Source organism: Scyliorhinus torazame, chromosome 1 (genome assembly GCF_047496885.1).
Source record: "Scyliorhinus torazame isolate Kashiwa2021f chromosome 1, sScyTor2.1, whole genome shotgun sequence".
Lineage (NCBI taxonomy): Eukaryota > Metazoa > Chordata > Chondrichthyes > Carcharhiniformes > Scyliorhinidae > Scyliorhinus > Scyliorhinus torazame.
Window position 1 is genome coordinate 53,203,517 of NC_092707.1, and position 22,014 is coordinate 53,225,530.

General features: G+C 48.1%; 1 protein-coding gene across 4 annotated transcripts in view; it reads right to left on the reverse strand.

Moving 5' to 3' along the window:
* The window catches only part of LOC140404745 (SEC14-like protein 2), a 162,131-nt gene that overhangs the window by 138,931 nt on the left and 1,186 nt on the right, over nt 1–22,014 (reverse strand). Inside the window, exon 1 of one of the 4 annotated variants that reach the window (XM_072493489.1) lies at nt 13,100–13,224. The exons of 2 other annotated variants lie outside the window; for them this stretch is intronic. In XM_072493489.1, the coding sequence (XP_072349590.1) occupies nt 13,100–13,153 (54 nt within the window). In that variant the 5' untranslated portion in view covers nt 13,154–13,224. Of the gene's footprint in view, nt 1–13,099; nt 13,225–22,014 lie in introns of those variants that run through there. One more of the 4 variants, XM_072493574.1, reaches the window with a different exon arrangement.

The following is a 22,014-nucleotide window of genomic DNA, read 5'->3' on the forward strand; positions in this document are numbered from 1 at the left end:
AGGAAAAGAATCCTGAGATGGGCTAGGCAGGGGAAGAAAAGCGCATGGGAGGGGAGCATTATCAAGATATACCCCGATTGGGACGTGGAACTGGCTAAACGCCGTGCCGGTTTTTATAAAGTCAAGGCAGTTCTCCACAAGGAAGGTGTGAGATTTGGTATGCTGTATCCAGCCCACTTGTGGATCACCTTCCGTAAACAGGAATACTTCATGGGCACCCCGGAGGAGGCAGATAAGCTTCTTCGAGACCCAGGGATTGGGAACTTGTAAATATGTTAAACTGTTCAAGTGTTCTTGTTCTGAGTTGTTGGGGACTGTATTATTAGTTTGATTATTGTGAATTTAATACAGTTACTATGTTCCTCTGTCCATTGCTCTCCTCTCGTCTTTCTTCTTTGTTCTTTTGAGGTGGAACTGGTGCTCACGAGCTGGGGGGGAGGGGGGTGTGGGGAGGAGGTATCTACTGACTCAGGTACTTTCCTTTTTATTTGTCTGGGATCAGGTACAGGTGTTTTGGCGGGTTCAGGGTAGCTGTGGGCTTTGTGCGGGGCCCAGCGTGCTGGCGTGAAAACCAGTAAACGGAAGAGATGTGGGGGACAAAATGGTGCGAGGAGGATAGGGCTTCGTATGTTTCTTTCTTTTGGTTTAAGTTTTGGGTGGGGAGGGTGGGGTTTGGGAGGGGGGCACGGGATAGGTGGCGGTCTGAGTTTATTAAGGTGCTGCGATCTGGGAGTAGATGGCAATGGAAGCCTGGCGGTGACCTCATTAGGTGCGGCCTGAGGACCTGGGAGGGTTGACTCAAACAACCCTGATTGTTGGGGGGAGGGGGAGTGGGAGGGGGGCAGGAGCCCCCCACCCACTCGATTGGTAACTTGGAATGTTCGAGGCCTGAATGGCCCTGTTAAAAGGTTGCGCATATTTGCTCATCTGAAGAGCCTCGGGGCGGACTTGATCTTTCTTCAGGAGACTCATTTGAAGGTGGCAGACCAGACTAGACTGAGAGGGGGAAGGTTGGCCAGGTGTATCACTCTGGTCTGGATATGAAGGAGGCCTACGGTGAGGGAGTTTTCCTTTTTTTCCCATGTTCACAAATGTTATTCCTGAATAGAGTTTTTGTTTTGGACAAGTCGCTGATTCCTGGCAGAGTACTCGCCGATCGTGGTGTCTGACCACACCCCTTACTGGGTAGACCTGCGGGCGGAGAATCCGTCCACTTCTTTTTTTATATATATAAATTTAGAATACCCAATTAATTTTTTTACAATAAGGGCCAATTTAGCGTGGCCAATCCACCTACCCTGCACATCTTTTGGGTTGTGGGGGCGAAACCCACACAAACACAGGGAGAATGTGTGAAATCCACACAGTGACCCAGAATCGAACCTGGGACCTTGGCGCCGTGAGGCCGCAGTGCGAACCCACTGCACCACTGTGCTTCCCTTGAATCCGTCCACTTCTAGACGCCAGTGGAGATTAGACGTTGGTCTCCTTACAGATAAGGGATTATGTGAGAGATTTGAAGATGTCATTCGTAATTATATAGATCAGAACGACACTGGTGAGCTCTACGCCAGGGTGCTATGGATGATACTGAAGACAGTGGTGAGGGGAGAACTTATTTTGATCCCGGCGCATAGGCTAAGGGTGAAGTGAAAAGAACAATCGAGATTGGTGGAGGTGAACCTAGCAGTTGACCAGATTCCTGGAATCACAGGATGAAGCACTGTTGAGGGAGCGTCAGAGGCTCCAGATGGAGTTTAATTTGGCCACCTCAGAGGACGCGGTGAGACAGCTGTACAGAGCCAGTGGATTCTTGTACAAATATTGGGAGAAGTCTGAGAGGATGCTCGCCCATCAACTAAGGAAGCTGATGGCTGCTATGGTTATGGGTGGATTTAGGGACAAGTTGGGAGAGGTGGTCATGGACCCTGCGGGGATTAATAAAATCTTTGCATCCTTCTAACGAAGGCTAAACCAATCAGAGCCGCCATCAGGGGACCGACTGAGAAGTAAATTCCTAGATGGGTTGGAGTTTCCGATGGTGTGTCAGGCTAGGGCTCAAGGATTGGGGGCTCTGGTAGGTCTGCGGGAGCTGCTGGGATGTGTGAATTCGATGCAGTCAGGGAAGGCCCCGGGACCGGACGGATCCCCAGTCAAATTTTATAAATGTTTTGGTACGCTGCTGGGTCCGTTGATGGTACGGATGTAGAATGAGGTGCTGGAAAGGGGCTCAGTTCCCCCAAACAATCGTAGCCCTCCATCTCTCTTATCCAAAAAAGGGGCAAAGATCCTGAGCAATGCAGATCTTACCATCCGATTTCCCTCCTGAATGTTGATGCAAAGCTTCTGGCCAAGATCTTGGCCACCCATATTGAGGGTTGTGTGCTGGATGTGATTAGAGAGGATCTGGTTTAGCACAGGGCTAAAGAGCTGGCTTTGAAAGCAGACCAAGGCAGGCCAGCACGGCCAATTCCCGAACCAGCCTCCCCGAACAGGCGCCGGAATGTGGCGACTAGGGACTTTTCACAGGAACTTCATTTGAAGCCTACTTGTGACAATAAGCAATTTTCATTTCATTTTTTTTCATTTCAAACTAGCTTTGCAAAAGGCAGCGCGTTGGCACCTAATATTCAGGGGCTACTTGACATTATCATGATGCCCACTGGAGGAAATGAGGTGGAGGTTGTGCTGTCGATGTATGCCAAGAAGGCATTCAACCGAGTAGAGTGGGCGTACCTTTTTGACGTTTTGGAATGGTTTGGATTCAGGCAGGGATTTGGTTGAATTGTTATATACAGCCCAAAGGCAAGCATCTCCATTAACGGGGTTAGTTCTGAGTACTTTACTCTGCAACGTGGGACGAGGCAGGGATGCCCGCTTTCTCCTTTGCTTTTCGCCCTTGCGATCGAACCTTTAACAATGGCTCCTCAGATGGAGGAGGGTGGAGGGGTATTCAGCCGGGGGGGTGGAACATCGGCTTTTATTGTTTGCGGGTGACCTCCTACTGTATGTTTCCAACCATTGGAGTCTATTGATAAGATCCTGAGAGTTTTGAATGACTTCAGCTCCTTCTCCGGATACAAGCTTAATACGGCAAAGAGTGAGATATTCTTGATTGGCTCCGCAGGACGGAAGGGGTGTTTGAGTCGGCTCCTATTTCACCTGGCTAGAAAGTGCTTTCGCTATTTGGGAATGCAGATGGCGCAGGATTGGGCGCAACTTCACAAACTCAATCTGACATGCTTAGTAGAGGGGATGAAAGAGGAGTTCAAAAGGTGGGACAGTCTGTCTCAATCTTTGTCTGGGAGAGTCCAGACTATTCAGGTGGTGAACCTGCTGAAGTTCCTTTTCGTTTTTCAGAACCTCCCAATCTTTCTGCCCAAATTCTTTTTGAGAAAGATTAATAGACTTGTCTTGGGCTTTGTGTGGGTGGCGAGGGTCCCCCGTATTGAAAGAGTTTGTCTGGAGAGGAGGCCTGGCCCTTCCCAATTTTCAATGTTACTACTGGGCTGCTAATATTGTTATGGTCCGAAGATGGTTGTTGGACCAGGGGCTGGTATGGTGTAGAATGGAGGAGCTCCGTGGAGACGGACTTCCTTAAGGGCTTTGGATTTGGCTCCCCTTCCTTTCTTGCCGGGTAGGTAGTCATCAAACCCAGTGGTGGTTTCCACTCTTGAGGGTTTGGAACCAGTGCCGATTACATTTTGGTTTGGAGGCCTTGTATAGGAAGGCTCCGATTAGTGGCAATCACAGATTCATTATAGCAAGCTTGGATGCCAGGTTTAAGGAATGGGACTGCTTGAGGAACCACTGCTTTGAGGACCTGTTCTTCGGTGGGAGGTTTGCGGACTTCACTGAGCTGACGGAGGCCCAGCGTTAATCAGTTTGGGTATCTCCAGATAAGGGCATTTTTGAGCCAGGAGTTGAGTTCATTCCCAATGCTACCACCCTTGGGTCTACAGGACAGGCTCTGCTCGGATGATGAGATTGGGGGGTGGGGGGGTTGTGCACAGAGTGCATATGACACCGGCTAGGCTGAGCCGTTTCTTCCCGGATGTGGCTGATCAGTGTGCACGATCTGCCAGATCCCCTGCGAACCATGTTCACATGTTCTGGTCCTGTCCAAAACTAGTGGAGTTTTCGAAGGGTGTTGCGGATATACTGTCTCGGGTGGTGGGGGTAGTGGTCACACCTTCTCCATGGATAGCTATCTTTGGTGTGTCTGAGGATCCTGGTGTCATGGTGGGAAAAGGGGCCAATGTCGTGGCATTAGCCTCCTTACTGGCGTGATGGAGAATCGCCAAGGACTGGGTCATGGGGACAGGACCTTCCTTCATTTGGACAGAATCTAGTTCGCCATTAGAGGTTCGGATGAAGGGTTCTCCGTGAGATGGAAGCTGTTCATCGAATTTTCATGAACTACTAGACCATCAGGGTGGCGGGGGAGGGGAGAAATAGTAATTTTGTTGACTGTTAAGGGGCGGGGGTTCATTATTTTGTTTTAATAAAAAATAAAGATTTTGTTTACTCTCTTCTTTTTCGTTGGGGGCGTTGGCTTCATATTTGTATATATAGGGGACTCCTGTTTTATTGTTTTGTTATAGTGTATGTGTATTGTTAATATGTTGTGCGGTGTTTGCTGTTGTTTAATGTTAAGGATTGTTCCTGTTTTTGTATTCTCTACATGCTTTGGATACGCCTTCAATAAATTATCTTAAAAAAAAAGATAACGACTGATCTGATTGTGGCCTCAACTCCACATTTCACCCACTCCCTGTGACCTCCTGGTGTCAAGAACACAAAAACATAAGAAATAGGAGAAGACCATAGGACCTTTGTGCCTTCTCCGCCATTCAATAGGATCATGGCTGATCTTCTGCTTCAACACAATGTTCCTGCCCGGCACTCACCTCTGATTTCAAAATACTTTAAGAAGTCTCACAACACCAGGTTAAAGTCCAATAGGTTTATTTGAAATCACAAGCTTTCAGAGCGCAGCTCCTTCATCAGGTGACTTCACCTGTTGGACTTTAACCTGGTGTTGTGAGACTTCTTATTGTGACCCCAGTCCAATGCTGGCATCTCCACTTCAAAATACTTGTTGGCCCTGCCTCCACCGCTCTCTGGGAAATAGAGTTCCAAAGATTTATGACCCTCCAAGAGAAAATAAATCTTCTCATCTCTGTCTTAAATGGAGACCCCTTATTTTTAAACTGTAAACTCTAGATCTAGTCTCTCCCACAAGAGGAAACATCCTTTTAGGGTCCACCTGGCAAGTCCCCCAAGGATCTTTATATGTTTCACTAAGATCACCTCTCAATCTTCTAAACTCCAAGGGATACAGGCCCCACCTGTCAACCTTTGCTCCTAAGATCACGGGTATCAGTCGAATGAACCTGCCCTAAAATGCTTCTGATATATTTATATATTTTCTTATATATAGAGACTATACAGTATCATAGATGTGGTTTCACCAATGTCCTGTACAACTGTAGCAAATATGGACGGGCCGGCAGTACAGTGGTTAGCACTGTTGCTTCACAGCGCCAGGGACCCGGGTTCGATTCCTGGCTTGGGTTACTGTCTGTGCGGGATCTGCACGTTCTCCCCGTGTCTGAGTGGGTTTCCTCTGGGTGCTCCCGTTTCCTCCCACAAGTCCCAAAAGGAGTGCTTTTTACGTGAATTGGACATTCTGAGTTTTCCCTCAGTGTACCTGAACAGGGGTTGGAGTGTGGCGACTAGGGGATTTTCACAATAACCTCATTGCAGTGTTAATGTAAGCCTACTTGTGACAATAAAGATTATTGTCACTGTTTTCATATTTCATTCCCCTTGCAATGAACAACAACTTTCCATTTACCTTCCTAATCTCACAAGATGGCGCCGGAGCGTGGCGACTCTCTGCGAGCTCTCCCTAACAGATCCACTTTTTACTTATCTTACAATCGCTCTAATATTTTCCCTATTATGTATTTTCTTTTATTTCCTTTTCTTTTCACGTACTTAATGATCTGTTGAGCTGCTCGCAGAAAAATCCTTTTCACTGTACCTTGGTACACGTGACAATAAACAAAATCCGAATCTCTTGCTGTATCTGCAGATTAACTTTTGTTGATTCATGTACCAGGCTACCCAGATCCCTCTGTATCTCAGAATTCTGCAATCTCCATCCATTTAAATAATATGTTACTTTTCTCTTCTTCCTGGACAAGTTCGCATTTTCCACATTATATTCCATCTGCAAAATTTGTGCCTACCTACTTAACCTATCTATGCTCCTTTGCAGACTCCTTTGGCTACTTCACAACTTACTCTCCTACTTATTTTTGTGTCATCAGCATATTTAGCAACAATACATTTGGTCCCTTTATCAAGTCATTCGTATAAACTGTAAATAGTTGGGGACCCAGCACTGATCCTTGTGGTACTCCACTCATCACATCTTGTCAACCTGAAAAAAACCTATTTATTTCTGCTCTCTGCATCCAGCTAGCCAACATACCTTCTATCCACGCTAATGTTATCCCCTACACCAAGGGCTCCTATTTTCCATTATAATCTTTGATATGGCAACATGTCAAGTGTCTTCTGTAAATCTAAGTACAGCCCATCCACAGGTTCCACGTTATCCACGCGTTGCAGCATCTACCTGTAAACCTCTTCCCCACAGTTCAAGGCCCCGACACTCCTTGAAGGTGAAACAGCGATTTACTTGTACTTCTTTCAATTTCATAGACTGTATTTGTTGCTCAGTGTGGTCTGCACCGGGGAGACCTAACCCAGATTGGATGACCGTTTTGTGGAACACCTCTCTTCAGTTTGTAAGCAGGATCAAGCACTTCACAGCCTTCAGAACTCAACGATCAGTTCAACATTTTCTAATCTCAGTCTCCACCCCCACTTCAGCTACAGCTGATGATTCAGCCATTTCCACTTACATCTCTGCTGGACTCACCTTTTTGTTTATTTTCCTGTCCAATTAAAACACACTTTCGCCTTGTATCTTTACCCCATTTTCTTTTCATTTAATCTCACCTGTCTTCCCCTTCCCTCTATTTGCTTAATACCTGTTACATCTCTCACATTTCCGAGTTCTGATGTAAAACCTTCAAACAGATTAGCTCTGTCCCCCTCTCCAGTCTTTTCTAGTTTTAGTTTCAACCAGGCGTGGCCTTACAGTTGGGGTGGAGCTTTGAAAATGGAATACTGTTTTGCCAGGATTCGCTGGGAAGAGGTGTAGAGGGTCCCAATACATTATAAAAAAAATTTAGAGTACCCAATTCTTATTTTTTCCAATTAAGGGGGAGATTTAGCGGGGCCAATCCACCTAACCAGTACATCTTTGGGTTGTGGGGGGTGAGACCCACACAGACACGGGGGGAATGTGCAAACCCCACACGGACAGTGACCGAGGACCGGGATTGAACCCGGGTCCTCAGCGGCATGAGGCAGCAGTGCTAACCACTGCGCCACCATGCCGCCTTCCCAGGGTATTTTGTTATCAAGTGAAGACCTGGGTCACTTGCGCCCCCACAATTTCCTGACACACGCCATAGATGTGACTCTGCTACGGTGCACATTTCCAGGAAATTCTGCCCCCCTGTAATGTGTTCCATCGGTAGCCTTTCTCCCTGTGGTGAATGTATAATTACTGATAATTCACCAGTGCACTGGGTTATGTTATTAACCCTGTGGGCTCTACCTATGGGCCATTGTGTGGCTTCACCCACAGGGGATATGTTAGGGCATGTACGGGCTCCGCCCATGGCTCCACCCCCTTTACAGGAAGTATAAGAGCTGCTGACCTGCGGGGCCGCCTTCAGTGTTGTACCGGTCACAGGCAGGCTCAGTTCTAAGCTGATTAAAACCACGGTTTACTTCTCCACGTGTCTACGAGTGAATTGATGGTCGCATCAATTTAATCAGCTTAAAATACTACGATGGAATCAGCCCTCAAACCTGACAGACTGGAACTCGATCCACAGGCCGCGGAGGTTAAATAAATTTTTTCACATTGGCTTCGATGCTTCAAGGCCTATCTCGCTGCGTCGTCCAAGCCATCCATCACTGACGAACAGAAGCTGAGCCTCCTCCACGCACAGGTGAGCCATCGCATTTCTGTCCAGCTCGACAAAGCCGCTTCCTATACAGAGGCCCTTGCACTACTTGAACGGCTCTATGTGTGGCCTGTGAACGAGGTATATGCGCGACACATCTTCACCACTCGCCGCCAGCGCCCCGGGGAGTCGCTAGATGATTACCTACGCGACCTCAAAGCCCTCGCGCGCAACTGTAACTACCAGACCGTTACGGCCACTCAGCACATGGAGCTCGCCGTCTGAGACGTTTACGTGGCAGGGGTCCGATCGAACTATGTGAGACAGCGCCTGCTCGAAAAAGTAACCAAGGACCTGGACAACACGATAAAACCGGCTACCTCTCTGGAGGCCGCTTTTCAGAGCCTTACTGCGTTCCCGGCCGATCACATGACCCCCCTCGTGGGCCCCCGACCCGAGACTACCCCAGACCTGTGCCGCGCAGCCGCCCGCCCGTCACGGGCTACCCTGCTATTTTTGCGGCCAGTCCCAACACCCCCGACTGCACTGCCCAGCCCGCAACTTGAACTGCAACAGCTGCAGGCGAAAACGACACTTCGTCAAGGTCTGCCTGGCCAGGTCTAAGAACTCAAACTCACAGACCCGATCCACAGACTCACAGGCCCGCAGACCCCGCAAGGTGGCAGCGTGTCTGCCGACTCCACCTCCGCATAACATGTGCGACTCATGGGGGCCGCTATCTTGGCCATCCTCCCCCACGCGGCCGGCCAAGTGCGATCAATGGGGGCCGCCATCTGCTACGCCCCTCGGCGCGTACGACCTACACGGACAGCCATCGCGGGGCCGCTCCAGCACCTCTGATCACGCTGCCGGCTACCCGCACCTCAGCGCGGTCACCCATGATAGCCGTCCGGGTTAACGGGTACGAGACACCTTCCCTTTTCGACTCCGGGAGCACAGAGAGCTTCATTCAACCGGACATAGAGCATAGAAAAATACAGCACAGAACAGGCCCTTCGGCCCACGATGTTGTGCCGAACCTTTGTCCTAGATTAATCATAGATTATCATTGTAAGACGCTGCTCGCTCCCAATATTCCCGACGCAACAAATCATATCCCTCGCCTCTGGGTCGCACTCGGTACAAATCCAAGGGTGCACTACTGCAACCCTAACGATACAGGGCACTGAGTACGCTAATTTTCAACTATATGTGCTCCCAGACCTCTGCGCTCCTCTCCTTTTGGGACTCGACTTCCAGTGCAACCTCAGGAGCCTAACTCTTAAGTTCGGGGGGCCTCTGCCCCCGCTCACCATATGCAGCCTCACGACCCAAAGAATCGACCCCCCCCCCCCCACCACCCCCCCTCTTCGCAAACCTCACCGCCGATTGTAAGCCAATAGCCACCAGAAGCAGGCGGTATAGTATGCAGGACAGGATGTTTATTAGGTCTGAGGTCCAGCGTCTCTTGCGGGAGGGGATCATAGAGGCCAGCAATAGCCCCTGGAGAGCTCAGGTGGTGGTCGTCAAGACTGGGGAAAAGTTCCGGATGGTGGTTGATTACAGCCAGACCATTAACCGGTTTACGCAACTCGATGCGTACCCCCTTCCCAGGATTGCAGACATGGTAAATCAGATCGCGCACTACCATGTGTTCTCCACAGTGGATCTGAAGTCTGCATACCACCAGCTCCCAATCCGCCCGGAGGACCACCACTACACGGCGTTTGAGGCAGACGGCCGCCTTTTCCATTTCCTCCGGGTCCCCTTTGGCGTCACAAACGGGGTTTCGGTGTTCCAACGAGCGATGGACCGAATGGTGGACTAGTACGGGCTGCGGGCCACGTTTCCGTACTTGGGACAATGTCACCATCTGCAGCCATGATCAGCAGGACCACGATGCCAACCTCCACCGATTTCTCCAAACCGCCCAAAAACTCAACCTCCCCTACAAGGAGAAATGCATTTTCCGCACAACCAGGCTAGCTATCCTTGGCTATGTCGTGGAAAACGGGGCCCTAGGGCCCGACCCTGACCGTATGCACCCCCTCCTACAACTCCCTCTCCCTCACTGTCCCAAGGCCCTGAAGAGGTTCCTTGGATTTTTCTCCTAATACGCCCAGTGGGTCCCCTAGTATGCAGACAAAGCCCGCCCACTATTTAAGGCCACCCTCTTTCCACTGGCAGCCGAGGCCCGCCAGGCCTTCAACTGCATCAAGGCGGACATCGCCAAAGCTGCGATGCGCGCGGTGGACGAGTCCGTCCCCTTCCAGGTGGAGAGCGACGCCTCAGAGGTCACTGTTGCCGCCACCCTCAACCAAGCAGGCAGACCGGCAGCATTTTTTTCACGCACCCTCACCACCTCCGAAATTCGACACTCCTCGGTCGAAAAAGAAGCCCAAGTCATCGTGGAAGCCGTGCGGCACTGGAGGCACTACCTCGCTGGTAGGAGGTTTACCCTCGTCACCGACCAATGATCGGTTGCCTTCATGTTTGACAATACGCAGCGGAGCAAGATCAAGAATGATAAGATCTTGAGGTGGAGAATCGAACTCTCCACCTATAACTACAATATAGTATATCGTCCTGGGAAGCTCAACGAGCCCCCAGATGCCCTGTCCCACGACACATGCGCCAGCGCGCAAGATGACCGACTACGGGCTATCCACGATGACCTCTGCCACCCGGGGGTCACCCGGCTCGCCCATTACATCAAGGCCCAGAACCTGCCCTACTCCACCGAGGAGGTCAGAGCTATAACCAGAGACTGCCAAATCTGTGCGGAGTGTAAACCGCATTCTATCGACCGTATAAGGCCCACCTGGTAAAGGCCTCCCGGCCCTTTGAACGCCTCAGTATCGATTTGAAAGGGCCCCTCCCCTCCAATAAACGCAACACGTACTTCCTGAACATTATAGATGAGTTCTCCCGCTTCCCGTTTGCCATCCCCTGCCCCGATATGACCACCCCCACTGTCATTAACGCCCTGCATAGTGTCTTCACCCTGTTTGGTTTCCCCAGTTATGTCCACAGCGACAGGAGCTCGTCATTCATGAGCGACCAACTGCGTCAGTACCTGCTCAGTAAGGGCATCGCCTCGAGCAGGACTACCAGTTATAACCCCAGGGGAAATGGGCAGGTGGAGAGGGAGAACGCGACGGTCTGGAAGAACGTCCTACTGACCCTGCGGTCCAGGAATCTCCCAGTTTCTCACTGGCATGAGGTCCTCCCCAATGCGCTCCACTGTATTAGGTCCCTCCTTTGCACGGCCAGAAACCAGACCCCTCATGACCGTTTGTTTGTTTTCCCTAGGGGAGCTACCTCAGGGGCCTCGCTTCCGCCCTGGCTGATGACACCGGGTCCAGTCCTCCGAAAACATGTTCGGAGCCATAAGACCGACCCCCTGGTAGAGAGGGTCCAGCTCCTGCACCCCAACCCACACTATGCGTACGTCGAACACCCCGATGGCCGGCAAGATACCGTCTCCCTCCGGGACCTGGCGCCCGCAGGCTCCAACACCACTCCCACTACTGCATCCCCCACACTATGCCCCGTCCAACCTCCCATGTTCAGCGCCCCCACCCCTATATGGTTCCCACACTCCCTCCCACCCGCCGCACCGGTCCACAGGAATGAAGCTCTGGAAGAGCCGCTCCCGGAGTCCACGCCTGTGCCCGCTCCGGACCCACTTCCACAGCCACCCAAAGCGGCTGCAACACCAGTGCTTCGGGGGTCGGAAGGTACGATCCGGGCACCGGACCGACTGAATCTATGAGCCCGGCACTCCCGCCGGACTTCATTTTTAAACAGGGGGTGAATGTGGTGGATGTATAATTACTGCTAATTCACCAGTGCACTGTGTTATGTTATTAACCCTGTGGGCTCTACCTATGGGCCATTGTGTGGCTTCACCCACAGGGGATATGTTGGGGCATGTACGGGCTCCGCCCATGGTTCCACCCCCTTTACAGGAAGTATAAGAGCTGCTGACCTGCGGGGCCACCTTCAGTGCTGTACCGGTCACAGGCAGGCTCAGTTCTAAGCTGATTAAAACCACGGTTTACTTCTCCACGTGTGAATTGAAGGTCGCATCACTGCCAAACTGCTTCCCACCGCCGCTCTGAAGTCTACCATGTGGTGGGTGGGGAGAGAATGCAAAGAGACTGATTCTTCCTCTTATTTTGTTTCGCTTTCCCTGTAAGATTGTTCATGTGATGCCCTCCCGGAGTGGTGGAGACAAGATTTACTCAGTGCTGCAACATTTCCAAACACAGATGTTCCTTTCCAATGACCGCAGCCACACAGTAATCCAAATTGTGATACCTTGATACCTCGCCGCGTATATAATCCCTGACTTCCACGCACGCCACCGTGACAAGGTGGTCTGAGATGGGGCACCCCCTATCACAACATTGTCAATGCCATTAATTATGTACAGTAACGCCGGCATCTCCACATCATTCATTATGTAAGGCTGTATTTGAAAGCTGAGGGCGAGCGATACCCCCTCTAGCACCTCCCAGCCCAGTATCTCTCGGGAAGCTGCCCATTGAGATAGCAACAACACCTCAAGTGCTTATCGGGGCGGATTGTGTGCACCCAGTTTCTGAGTGTGACCTGTAATAACCTGATCATCCATTTGCACATTTTTTCCCCCCAGCATTTCTTTCCCATGGATACAAAGTCGCCAGCATCCCCGCGGCTCGCTCTTTCTGATCAGTGCAGGAACAGAATCGTTTTGAATCATTTCCACTCCCGCACCTCCAGCGGTGTCCAGCCCAGTTGTTGCCCTTTTTGTTTTGCACCCTCGCAGGGCCTGCAGTGCAAAGTCGAGGTTTATGTTTGAAGAGCGGTGATTGATTCCCCGGACTAGCCACAACAGAGGAATGAAACTGACCATGTGTAATCGCAACAAAAGAAAATAAGCAAGACCTTCACTTGCCCCAGTGTTGAGAGAATCTGCTATTAGGATATCCGCGATCTAGTAAAAAGCTGTGTCTCCTCGGCCGGCCGCAGTGCAGTCCCCTGTCCCTGTCCCTTACCTTGCTGAGAGTTTCAGCCTGTTTGGGGCTCAGGTCGCCGACCCTTCCGCTCATCGCAGCTGATCTGACAGAATGGCGCTCCGCTCCGTTCCGCCTCGCCCCTGACGCTTAGCAAACGCCTCTCTCTCTCTCCTACAGCATCCCTCCCTCTGCTGGCCTGACATATATACAGGGCAGTGTATGACCCGTTTGTATGGAAACGTGCTCTTTTTCACACCATGAACACAGCGCGATGCCACTTTGAATAATGCTGCCTTTAAAATTACAATGCACCATCGAGTGGAAAGGCTTCCCATTTGAATCGATCGTCTCCATTTCAAAAAAGTATCCGAGCTAACTAAATTGTAACCATCGTGTTGAATTACTTGGGCTCCAGGGCCAGTTTCCAGATAATTAATATCCTGACAATACCCAAATCGACCTCTTCACCATCGTTTTCACTTCATCTGTGCTTGCAGTATGCTCAATGGATGAACTGCATTTTTCCAACAGCTAAACATCAGGAAAAACCGAAGCCACAGTCCCTGCAATAAACTCTATACCCGCCCCCCCAACTCCATTATCCTCCCCAGTTTCAAACTGAACTGGATTGTTTACAATTTCAATATTCTAGCCCCCCCCCCCCCCCAAGCTGAGTTCCCAGCTCTATATTCTCCCTATCACAAAAACTGCAATTCACCCCTCCATAAAATTGCCTGCCTCGGGGACCTCACCTCTGCCCATCCATCGTTGAAAACATCACCTCCAGGCCAAACTCTTCAAATGTTCTTTTGTATCTGCTTCCCATCCTGCACCCTCTATAAAGTTCAGTAAGAAGTCTTACAACACAGATTAAAGTCCAACTGGTTCATTTGGAATCATTAGCTTTCAGAGCGCAGCTCCTTCCTCAGGTGAATGAAGAGGTGGGTTCCACAAACATATATAGACAAAGTCAGTGATGCAAGATGATACTTTGAATCCGACTTTTTGCAGGTAATTAAGTCTTTACAGGTCCAGACGGTGCGACTGGTGAGAGGGATAATCACAGGTTAAAGAGGTGTGAATTGTCTCAAGCCAGGACACTTGGTAGGATTTTGCAAGCCCAGGCCAGATGGTGGGTTGGTGGGTAGTGAATGTAGTGCAACATGAATCCAAGATCCCGATTGAGGCTGTACTCATGCGTGCGGAACTTGGCTATCAATTTTTGCTCAGCGATTCTACGTTGTCACGTGTCCTGAAGGCCGTCTTGGAGAACACTTACCCGAAGACCAGAGGCTGAATGCCCTTGACTGCTGAAGTGTTCCCCGACTGGAAGGGAACATTCCTGACTGGTGATTGTCGTGCGATGTCCTTTCATCCGTTGTCGCAGGGTCTGCATGGTCTTGCCATTGTACCACGCTTTGGGACATCCTTTCCTGCAGCGTATGAGGTAGACAACGTTGGCTGAGTCACACGAGTATGTACCGCATACCTGGTGGGTGGTATTAGAGTACCCAATTAATTTTTTCCAATTAAGGGGCAATTTAGCGAGGCCAATCCTGCACATCTTTGGGTTGTGGGGGCAAAACCCATGCAAACATGGGGAGAATGTGCAAACTCCACACAGACAGTGACCCAGAGCCTGGATCGAACCTGGGACCTCAGCGCCGTGAGGTAACTGTGCTAACCCTTGGTGGGTGGTATTCTCACCTGTAATGGTGGTATCCATGTTGATGATCTGGCACATCTTGCAGAGATTGCCATAGCAGGGTTTTGTGGTGTTGTGGTCACTGTTCTCCTGAAGGCTGGGTAATTTGGTGCAAACAATGGTCTGTTTGAGGTTGTGCGGTTGTTTGAAGGCAAGTAGTGGGGGTGTGGGGATGGCCTTGGCAAGATGTTCGTCTGCATCGATGATGTGTTGAAGGCTGCGAAGAAGATGTCATAGTTTCTCCGCTCCAGGGCAGTACGCATGAGTACGGCCTCAACCAGACCCTTGGATTCATGTTGCACTACATTCACCCCCGCCATCTGGCTTAGGCTTGCAAAATCCTATCAACTGTCCTGGCTTGAAACAATTCACACCTTTTTAACCTGTGATTATCCTTCTCTCCAGTCTCACCGTCTGGACCTGTAAAACTTAATTACCTGCAAAGACTCGCATTCAAAGTATCATCTTGCATCTTGACTTTGTCTATATATGTTTGTGGAACCCACGTCTTCACTCACTTGATGAAGGAGCTGTGCTCTGAAAGCTAGTGATTCCAAACAAACCTGTTGGACTTTAACCTGGTGTTGTAAGACTTCTTACTGTGCTCAGCCCAGTCCAACGCTAGCATCTCCACATTATAAAATTCAGGTAAGCCAAATGCTCATATATGTTTCTGCAATGTCCCAATTACTGACAAGACATTGACTTCAGTTCCCGTGACACCTCAAATATGAAATTACCGCTCAAATTTATTCAAAGTCTCCCCATTTCTGTCTCTGTAACCTCTTTAGCTCCCTTGAGCACTCCAACTCTAGATTCCTGCACATTCCACCTTTTCTTTCACCTTAGCGTTAGTAATGCCACCTATGTCCCATCATGTGAAACTCCCTCTGCAATTCTGTCCCCCCTCCTTAAAATCTACCTTTCTGACCAACCTGTTTGACTTGAAATCCATTTTGTTTTACTCAGCTTTTGCAAAGGAATTTGGAACATTTATCTATTTTCAAGGTGCTATATAAGTATACTTGCTGTTCTGAAATTTACTCCAAGTTGGTACGTCAATGTGATATGCCTCTAGGGAAAATCTTGCAAAAACAATGGAATGGAGCGTGTTAGAACATAGAACGATACAGCCCTTCGGCCCACGATGTTGCACCGACATGGGAAGTCAAAAAACAAAAGCCATCTAACCCACACTATGCCATTATCATCCATATGCTTATCCAATAAACTTTTAAATGCCCTCAATGTTGGCGAGTGTTGTGATGTACAAAGTTTAGATTTGTTTATTAGTTTGCTCCATCTACTTCTGGATCATGAACCTGCACACCAAATCCTAGTTAAATATGTGCTTGTGATGCTGTATCTTTACCAGTGCCACATTTCTACCAGGAATGGGCCGGTTGTCTTATGAGAAGAGGTTGGACAGGTTAGGCTTCTATCCACTGGAGTTTAGAAGAGTAAGAGGCAACTTGATTGAAACCTTTAAGATCCTCAGGTGTATTAACAGGGTGGATATGGAGAGGATTTTCCTCTTCTGGAAGAATCTAGAACTAGGGGGTCTGTTTAAAAATAAGAGGTTGCTCATTTAAGACAGAGATGAGGATCATATTTTATCTCTCAGAGGGTCATGAGTCTTTGGAACTCTTCTTCAAAGGGTGGTAGATGCAACATCTTTGAATATTTTTAAAGCAGGGCTGGATAGGTTCTTGATTAACACGGGGGTGAAAGGTTAATCGGGGGTAGGCAGGAATGTGGGGTTGAGGTTACAATCAAATCAGCCATGATCTTATTGAATGGCACAGCAGGCTTGAGGGGCTGAGTGGCTTCTGCTCCTAATTCATATGTTTGTATGCTAAGGTTGATACAGTGTAAAAATGCTATTTGAACTTTAGGTGTTGGTCTAATTTTGGCTCAGACGTGGCACTCTCCCAGAGGTTGGGCATTCAACCTCCACATTATGGGCTTGAGCATGTAGTTCAGGTTGACATTTCAGTGCAGTATAGGAGTGCTGCACAATCGGAGGGGCGCCATCTTTTGGATGAAGCATTGCATTTTATCTACCTTCTTAGCTGAGTGTAAAACCAATCCCGCAGCACTAAAGAAGGTCAAGGCGTTCTCCCCAGTGACCTGGCCAATCTGCAATATTTATTTATTCCTCAGCCAAAGGGACTTTAAAGAGCTCATCACCGTCACCTGTTGGGGGGAGGTTCTGGAGGTGTGCGAGTGTTATTCTTTTTGGTTTGTTTTCCTGTTTTATTGTTTTGTACTTACCAAAAAAATGTTCTTTAAATGTTGTGAGAGTGGTGATATAAAAAAAGCAACTTATTTCTATCTAATTGTAGTTCATATTTTAATAGAGTTGCTGTCACAGCACAATTGGCTGTCAACTTGCAGGAATAATTAATGGTTGCTGTATCATTGAAAACAGCCATCTCACCAGTCTACATAAATCAAAAATAATACCAACTGACCAGGATAAATAATCCGCCCTGCATTCTTTATTGAAACCTATTTGTAAATCAACCCAATCAATATTATTTCACCAGTGAGGAAAAATCATACAGATGAATCCTGAGCAAACCATAAACAAAATTTGTGTTAAAAGTGCTGATGCCGAGGATTTTTAGCATTACTACTTCTCGGTAATTAAAGAAAATGGAAAATATTATTTATAGTGTTGTTGCTTGTAAGAATATGGGCACACGCACTGAAAATGTAATTTAATTTCCCTTGAGTTTTGTAAATTTACCTGCAGCCCATTACCTGTTTTTGATATCAACAGAAAGCACAGGAAGCAGCATCAAACCGAAAAACTGAAGATATATGTGGCATATATTTAAAAATATAAAATGTTAACCAACACAGAATTTTAAAATATTTACTATTATTCACTTAGATTGAGTACATAAGTGTACCTCACATCAATTTTGGTAAACATTGGCTGAGTGGAACTGGGTGTAGCTTTTGAGATTCGGCATGCTGTACTTTGAGTTTTAAGATGTACATTTATGGACAAAATATCTGACCATGTCATCAGGGAGAGTGCTAAGCAGAGACAGCTACTTCTCACATGGAGTGAAGGAAAATCATTAGATGTATTAGTCTCTACCTCATTTGCACATCTCCTGTTCATCAGTCCTGATAGGTCAGTATTGTCCAATAGAATTTCAAGGGCTCATCAAATTTGTGGCAATCAGGTCACCGTATTTGCCAGGTGATACACAATATATGCAACATTAATAAAACAAATGTGCAAACCTTTGAAAGTGGCTTTGTGATTTTAAAGCATAGATAGACTCGCAGCCAGAGCCACAAGAACAGCTTCAAAAGAGATTTGCAATCTAACTGTTCCACAAAGCAAATCTGTTCTATAAACCCTCAAAAGGTGGTAACTTAAATGTTCAAGGCGGATTCTCTCAGCCTGGGGCCGGGCCGGAGAATACCGGCGACCGGCGCGAATCGCACCACGCAGCCCCGATGCAGGGAGAACCGGCGGCATTGGCACCGGCATGGTTGGCGCGCCGCCGTCAGGGGCCGCTCTACTGGGCCGCCTGGCGATTCTCCACCCTGGATGGGCCAAGTGGCCTTAGTTAAAAAAACGAGCCTCGCCGGCGCCGTTCATACCTGCTCTCAGCCGGCGGGAACTCGGCATGGAAGGGTTGGGGGGCGGCCTGTGGGGAGGGGCGGGGGCCTCTGATGTAGCCTAGCCCACCAATCGGCGGCCCAGCCTCTCTGACTGGGGATCTCCTTTCTTCCGCACTGCACCATGTTGCGTTGGGGCCGGCGCGTTGAAGCGAGCCACTGCGCGTGCGCGCATTGGCGCCGGTGCCACTGCGCATGCGCGGATCCTGCAGGCCCAGTTCACGGCAGGATCAGCAGCTGGAGCGGCGTGAACCGCTCCAGTGCCATGCTGGCCCCCTGTAGGGGCCAGATTGCTGATCCTGAGGCCGTTCCGACGGTGTCAACACTTAGCCTCAGGATCACAGAATCCCACCCTCTATTTCTGACAGTGTGCTCCTGTTAATTTCAGAAAAACAAATTCCTATCTCAGCTTGCCAAAAGTTTACATTTCAACCCTAACTGGCAGCCATATGTGTCCAGTGCACACGCTCAAGTGTTTTGTGGAAGCTGTCAACTATGAGCTAAACAAAAAAACAAAATCTTCAATTTTCCCTGTGTCACTAGGCTCCTAAGAAAATGTCGAGAGCAATGGACCACTGTCCTTCAAAAGCCTGGCCTTCACAGAATTGTCCCTCAGATCTAACTTTTCACAGTATCTTCATTGCAATGTAAGCCTATTTGTGACAATAAAGATTTAAAAATGCATTGACATTTAGAGACACATAAAGACAACAGGAACAGAGAAGGTCGACAATTTGTTTTGATAAATTGAGCAAGTGGTCCTTCAGGTTCCAGTTCACTAGAAACTCAACAACTTAACTACTAATAAACACGAGTTGTAACTTGACTGATATGTGACACTTAACAGCAACATGGCTGATTCTAACTTGCTCAAGTACAGGCAGACAACAAATAACAGTCTGCCTAATGACACCCAGACTGGTGCCCACCACAGCAACTCTTAACACAACTCGATATTGCGTGGCTCCACAAATGAACAGCATCAATTTGCCACCTCTATGGCTGGTCGTATTGGACAACACATTGATACTGTTATCTTTCAGCCAAGTAATGGTGAGTGGTGCCAAAATAACTTAATAAAATGAAGAATAAAGAATTTATAAAGGTGATGTTATGGATGTAAAAGTAGACCCTCTTTGGGCTGAAAAAGATGAGCTGAAAGCTCAGGCTGAATATTGTGTTGAGATTGTGAACAATTCTGTTCAGGCAAGGAGAATAAGTGGTATGGAATCAGTGGGAGGGTTTGAAGATAATGGCTTCAGTCTTTCCAGTGTTTGTCTGGAGGAAGTTGCGACTCATCTAAGACTAGATGTTGGACAAGCAGTCTGACAACACAGATCGCAGGGGACTCACTGCAAAAATATAAATAGCCACTTTTGCAAAACTTGCATATTAAAGTTTATGGTGTGACAAATCTATTAATGAAAACAAGGGGTGGCATGGTGGCACAGTGATTAGCACTGCTGCCTCACAGCGCAAGGGACCCAGGTTCAATTCCAGCCTTGGGTAACTATGTGCAGTTTGTACATTGAGTGGGTTTCCTCTGGTTTCCCCCCGTAGTCCAAACGTGTGCACGTTAGGTGGATTGGCCATGCTAAATTCTGAATTCTCCCTCCGTGTACCCGAACAGGCACAGGAATGTGGCGACTAGGGGCTTTTCACAGTAACTTCATTGCAGTGTTAATGTAAGCCTACTTGTGACAATAAAGATTACTATTATTATTAAATTGCCCCTTGTGTCCAAAAGGTTAGGTGGGGTTACTGGGTTATGGGGATAGGTATGGTGCGCTGTAGTAACTTTTGAGTTAACATATTATGTTAACAATGAATAATACTCAGGACAACACAGTGACAAGCACTGCTGCCTCACGGCACCGAGGACCCGGGTTCAATTCCGGCCCCGGTCACTCTCTGTGGAGTTTGCTCATTCTCCCTATGTCTGCGTGGGTCTCACCCCCACAACCCAAAAATATGTGTTGGGTAAGTGGATTGGTCGTGCTAAATTGCCCCTTAGTTGCAAAATAAATAATTGGGTACTCTAATTTCATTTAAAAAAACAATGAATAATACTTAAATTTATATAACTCCTTATCATATTAAATTTCAGAAACCTATAAAATGAACTACTTTTGCAGTGAGGTGATTGTTACATAAACAAATAAACACTGCGAACCATGCATGTGACAGGGGGACAGAAACCTGCGTAAATCAGATTGACGGTCAAGTTGAAGCTGATCCGTTACTATTATACAATAAGCAAATGCAAACCATCATGGTGAAAGAAAACAGATACAAGGCAAATAATTTATAATTTATGTTTTATTGGAAGAATCATTGAAATGTGAATTTATTAACTGATCAAAAGTTAAGTGAAGTTGAATTTATTATATAATTTCACAGACATCTTCAACCGCTCCCTGCTCTGTTCTGATGTTCCCGCCTGCATCATCATACCAGTGCCAAAGGAGAGTCAGACATCGTGCCTTATTGACTACCATCTGATGGCCTTGACATCTATCATTATGAAGTGCTTTGAGAGATTGGTCATGAGACACATCAACTCCATACTCCCAGTATGCCTTGAACCACTCCAATTCGCATACCACAACAACCGGTCCACAGCTGACGCCATCTTCCTGGCCTACACTAATTCCTGGAGCATCTTGACAACAAGGACTCCTACGTCAGGCTCCTATTTATTGACTACAGCTCCGCCTTCAACAGTATAATCCCAGCCAAGCTCATATCAAAACTCCAAAACCTAGGACTTGGGTCCTCCCTCTACAACTGGATCCTCGACTTCCTGATCCACAGAGCACAATCAGTAAGGATAAACAACACCTCCTCCACGATAGTCCTCAATACCGGAGCCCCGCAACGCTACGTACTTAGCCCCCTACTATACTCCCTATACACACATGACTGTGTGGCAAAATTTGGCTCCAACTCCCATCTACAAGTTTTCTGATATGACCTTAGTGAGACGGATCTCAAACAACCATGAGTCAGAGCACAGGAGAGAGATAGTGAACCTAGTGGCATGATGTAATGACAACAATCTCTACCTCAACGTCAGTAAAACTAAGGAGCTGGCCATTGACTTCAGGAAGTGAAGTATCGTACACACCCCTGTCTGCGTCAATAGTGCCGAAGTGGAGATGGTCGACAGCTTCAAATTCCTAGATGTGCACATTACCAACAATCTGTCCTGGTACATCCACGTTGACGCTTCGACCAAGAAAGTACAACAGCGCCTATACTTTCTCAGGAAACTAAGGAAATTCGGCATGTCCATATGGACTCTTATCAATTTTTACATATGCACTATAGAAAGCATCCTATCTGGCTGCCTCACAGCCTGGTATGGCAACTGCTCGGCCCAAGACCATAAGAAACTCGAGAGATGTGAACACAGCCCAGTCCATCACACAAACCCACTTCCCATTCATTGACTTTGTCTCCACTTCCCGTTGCCTTGGGAAAGTGGGCAGCACAGTCAAAGACCCCTCCCACCCATGTTATTCTCTCTTCTAACCTCTTCCATCCGGCAGGAGATACAAAAGTCTTACAACATGCATTAACTGATTCAAAAACAGCTGCTTCC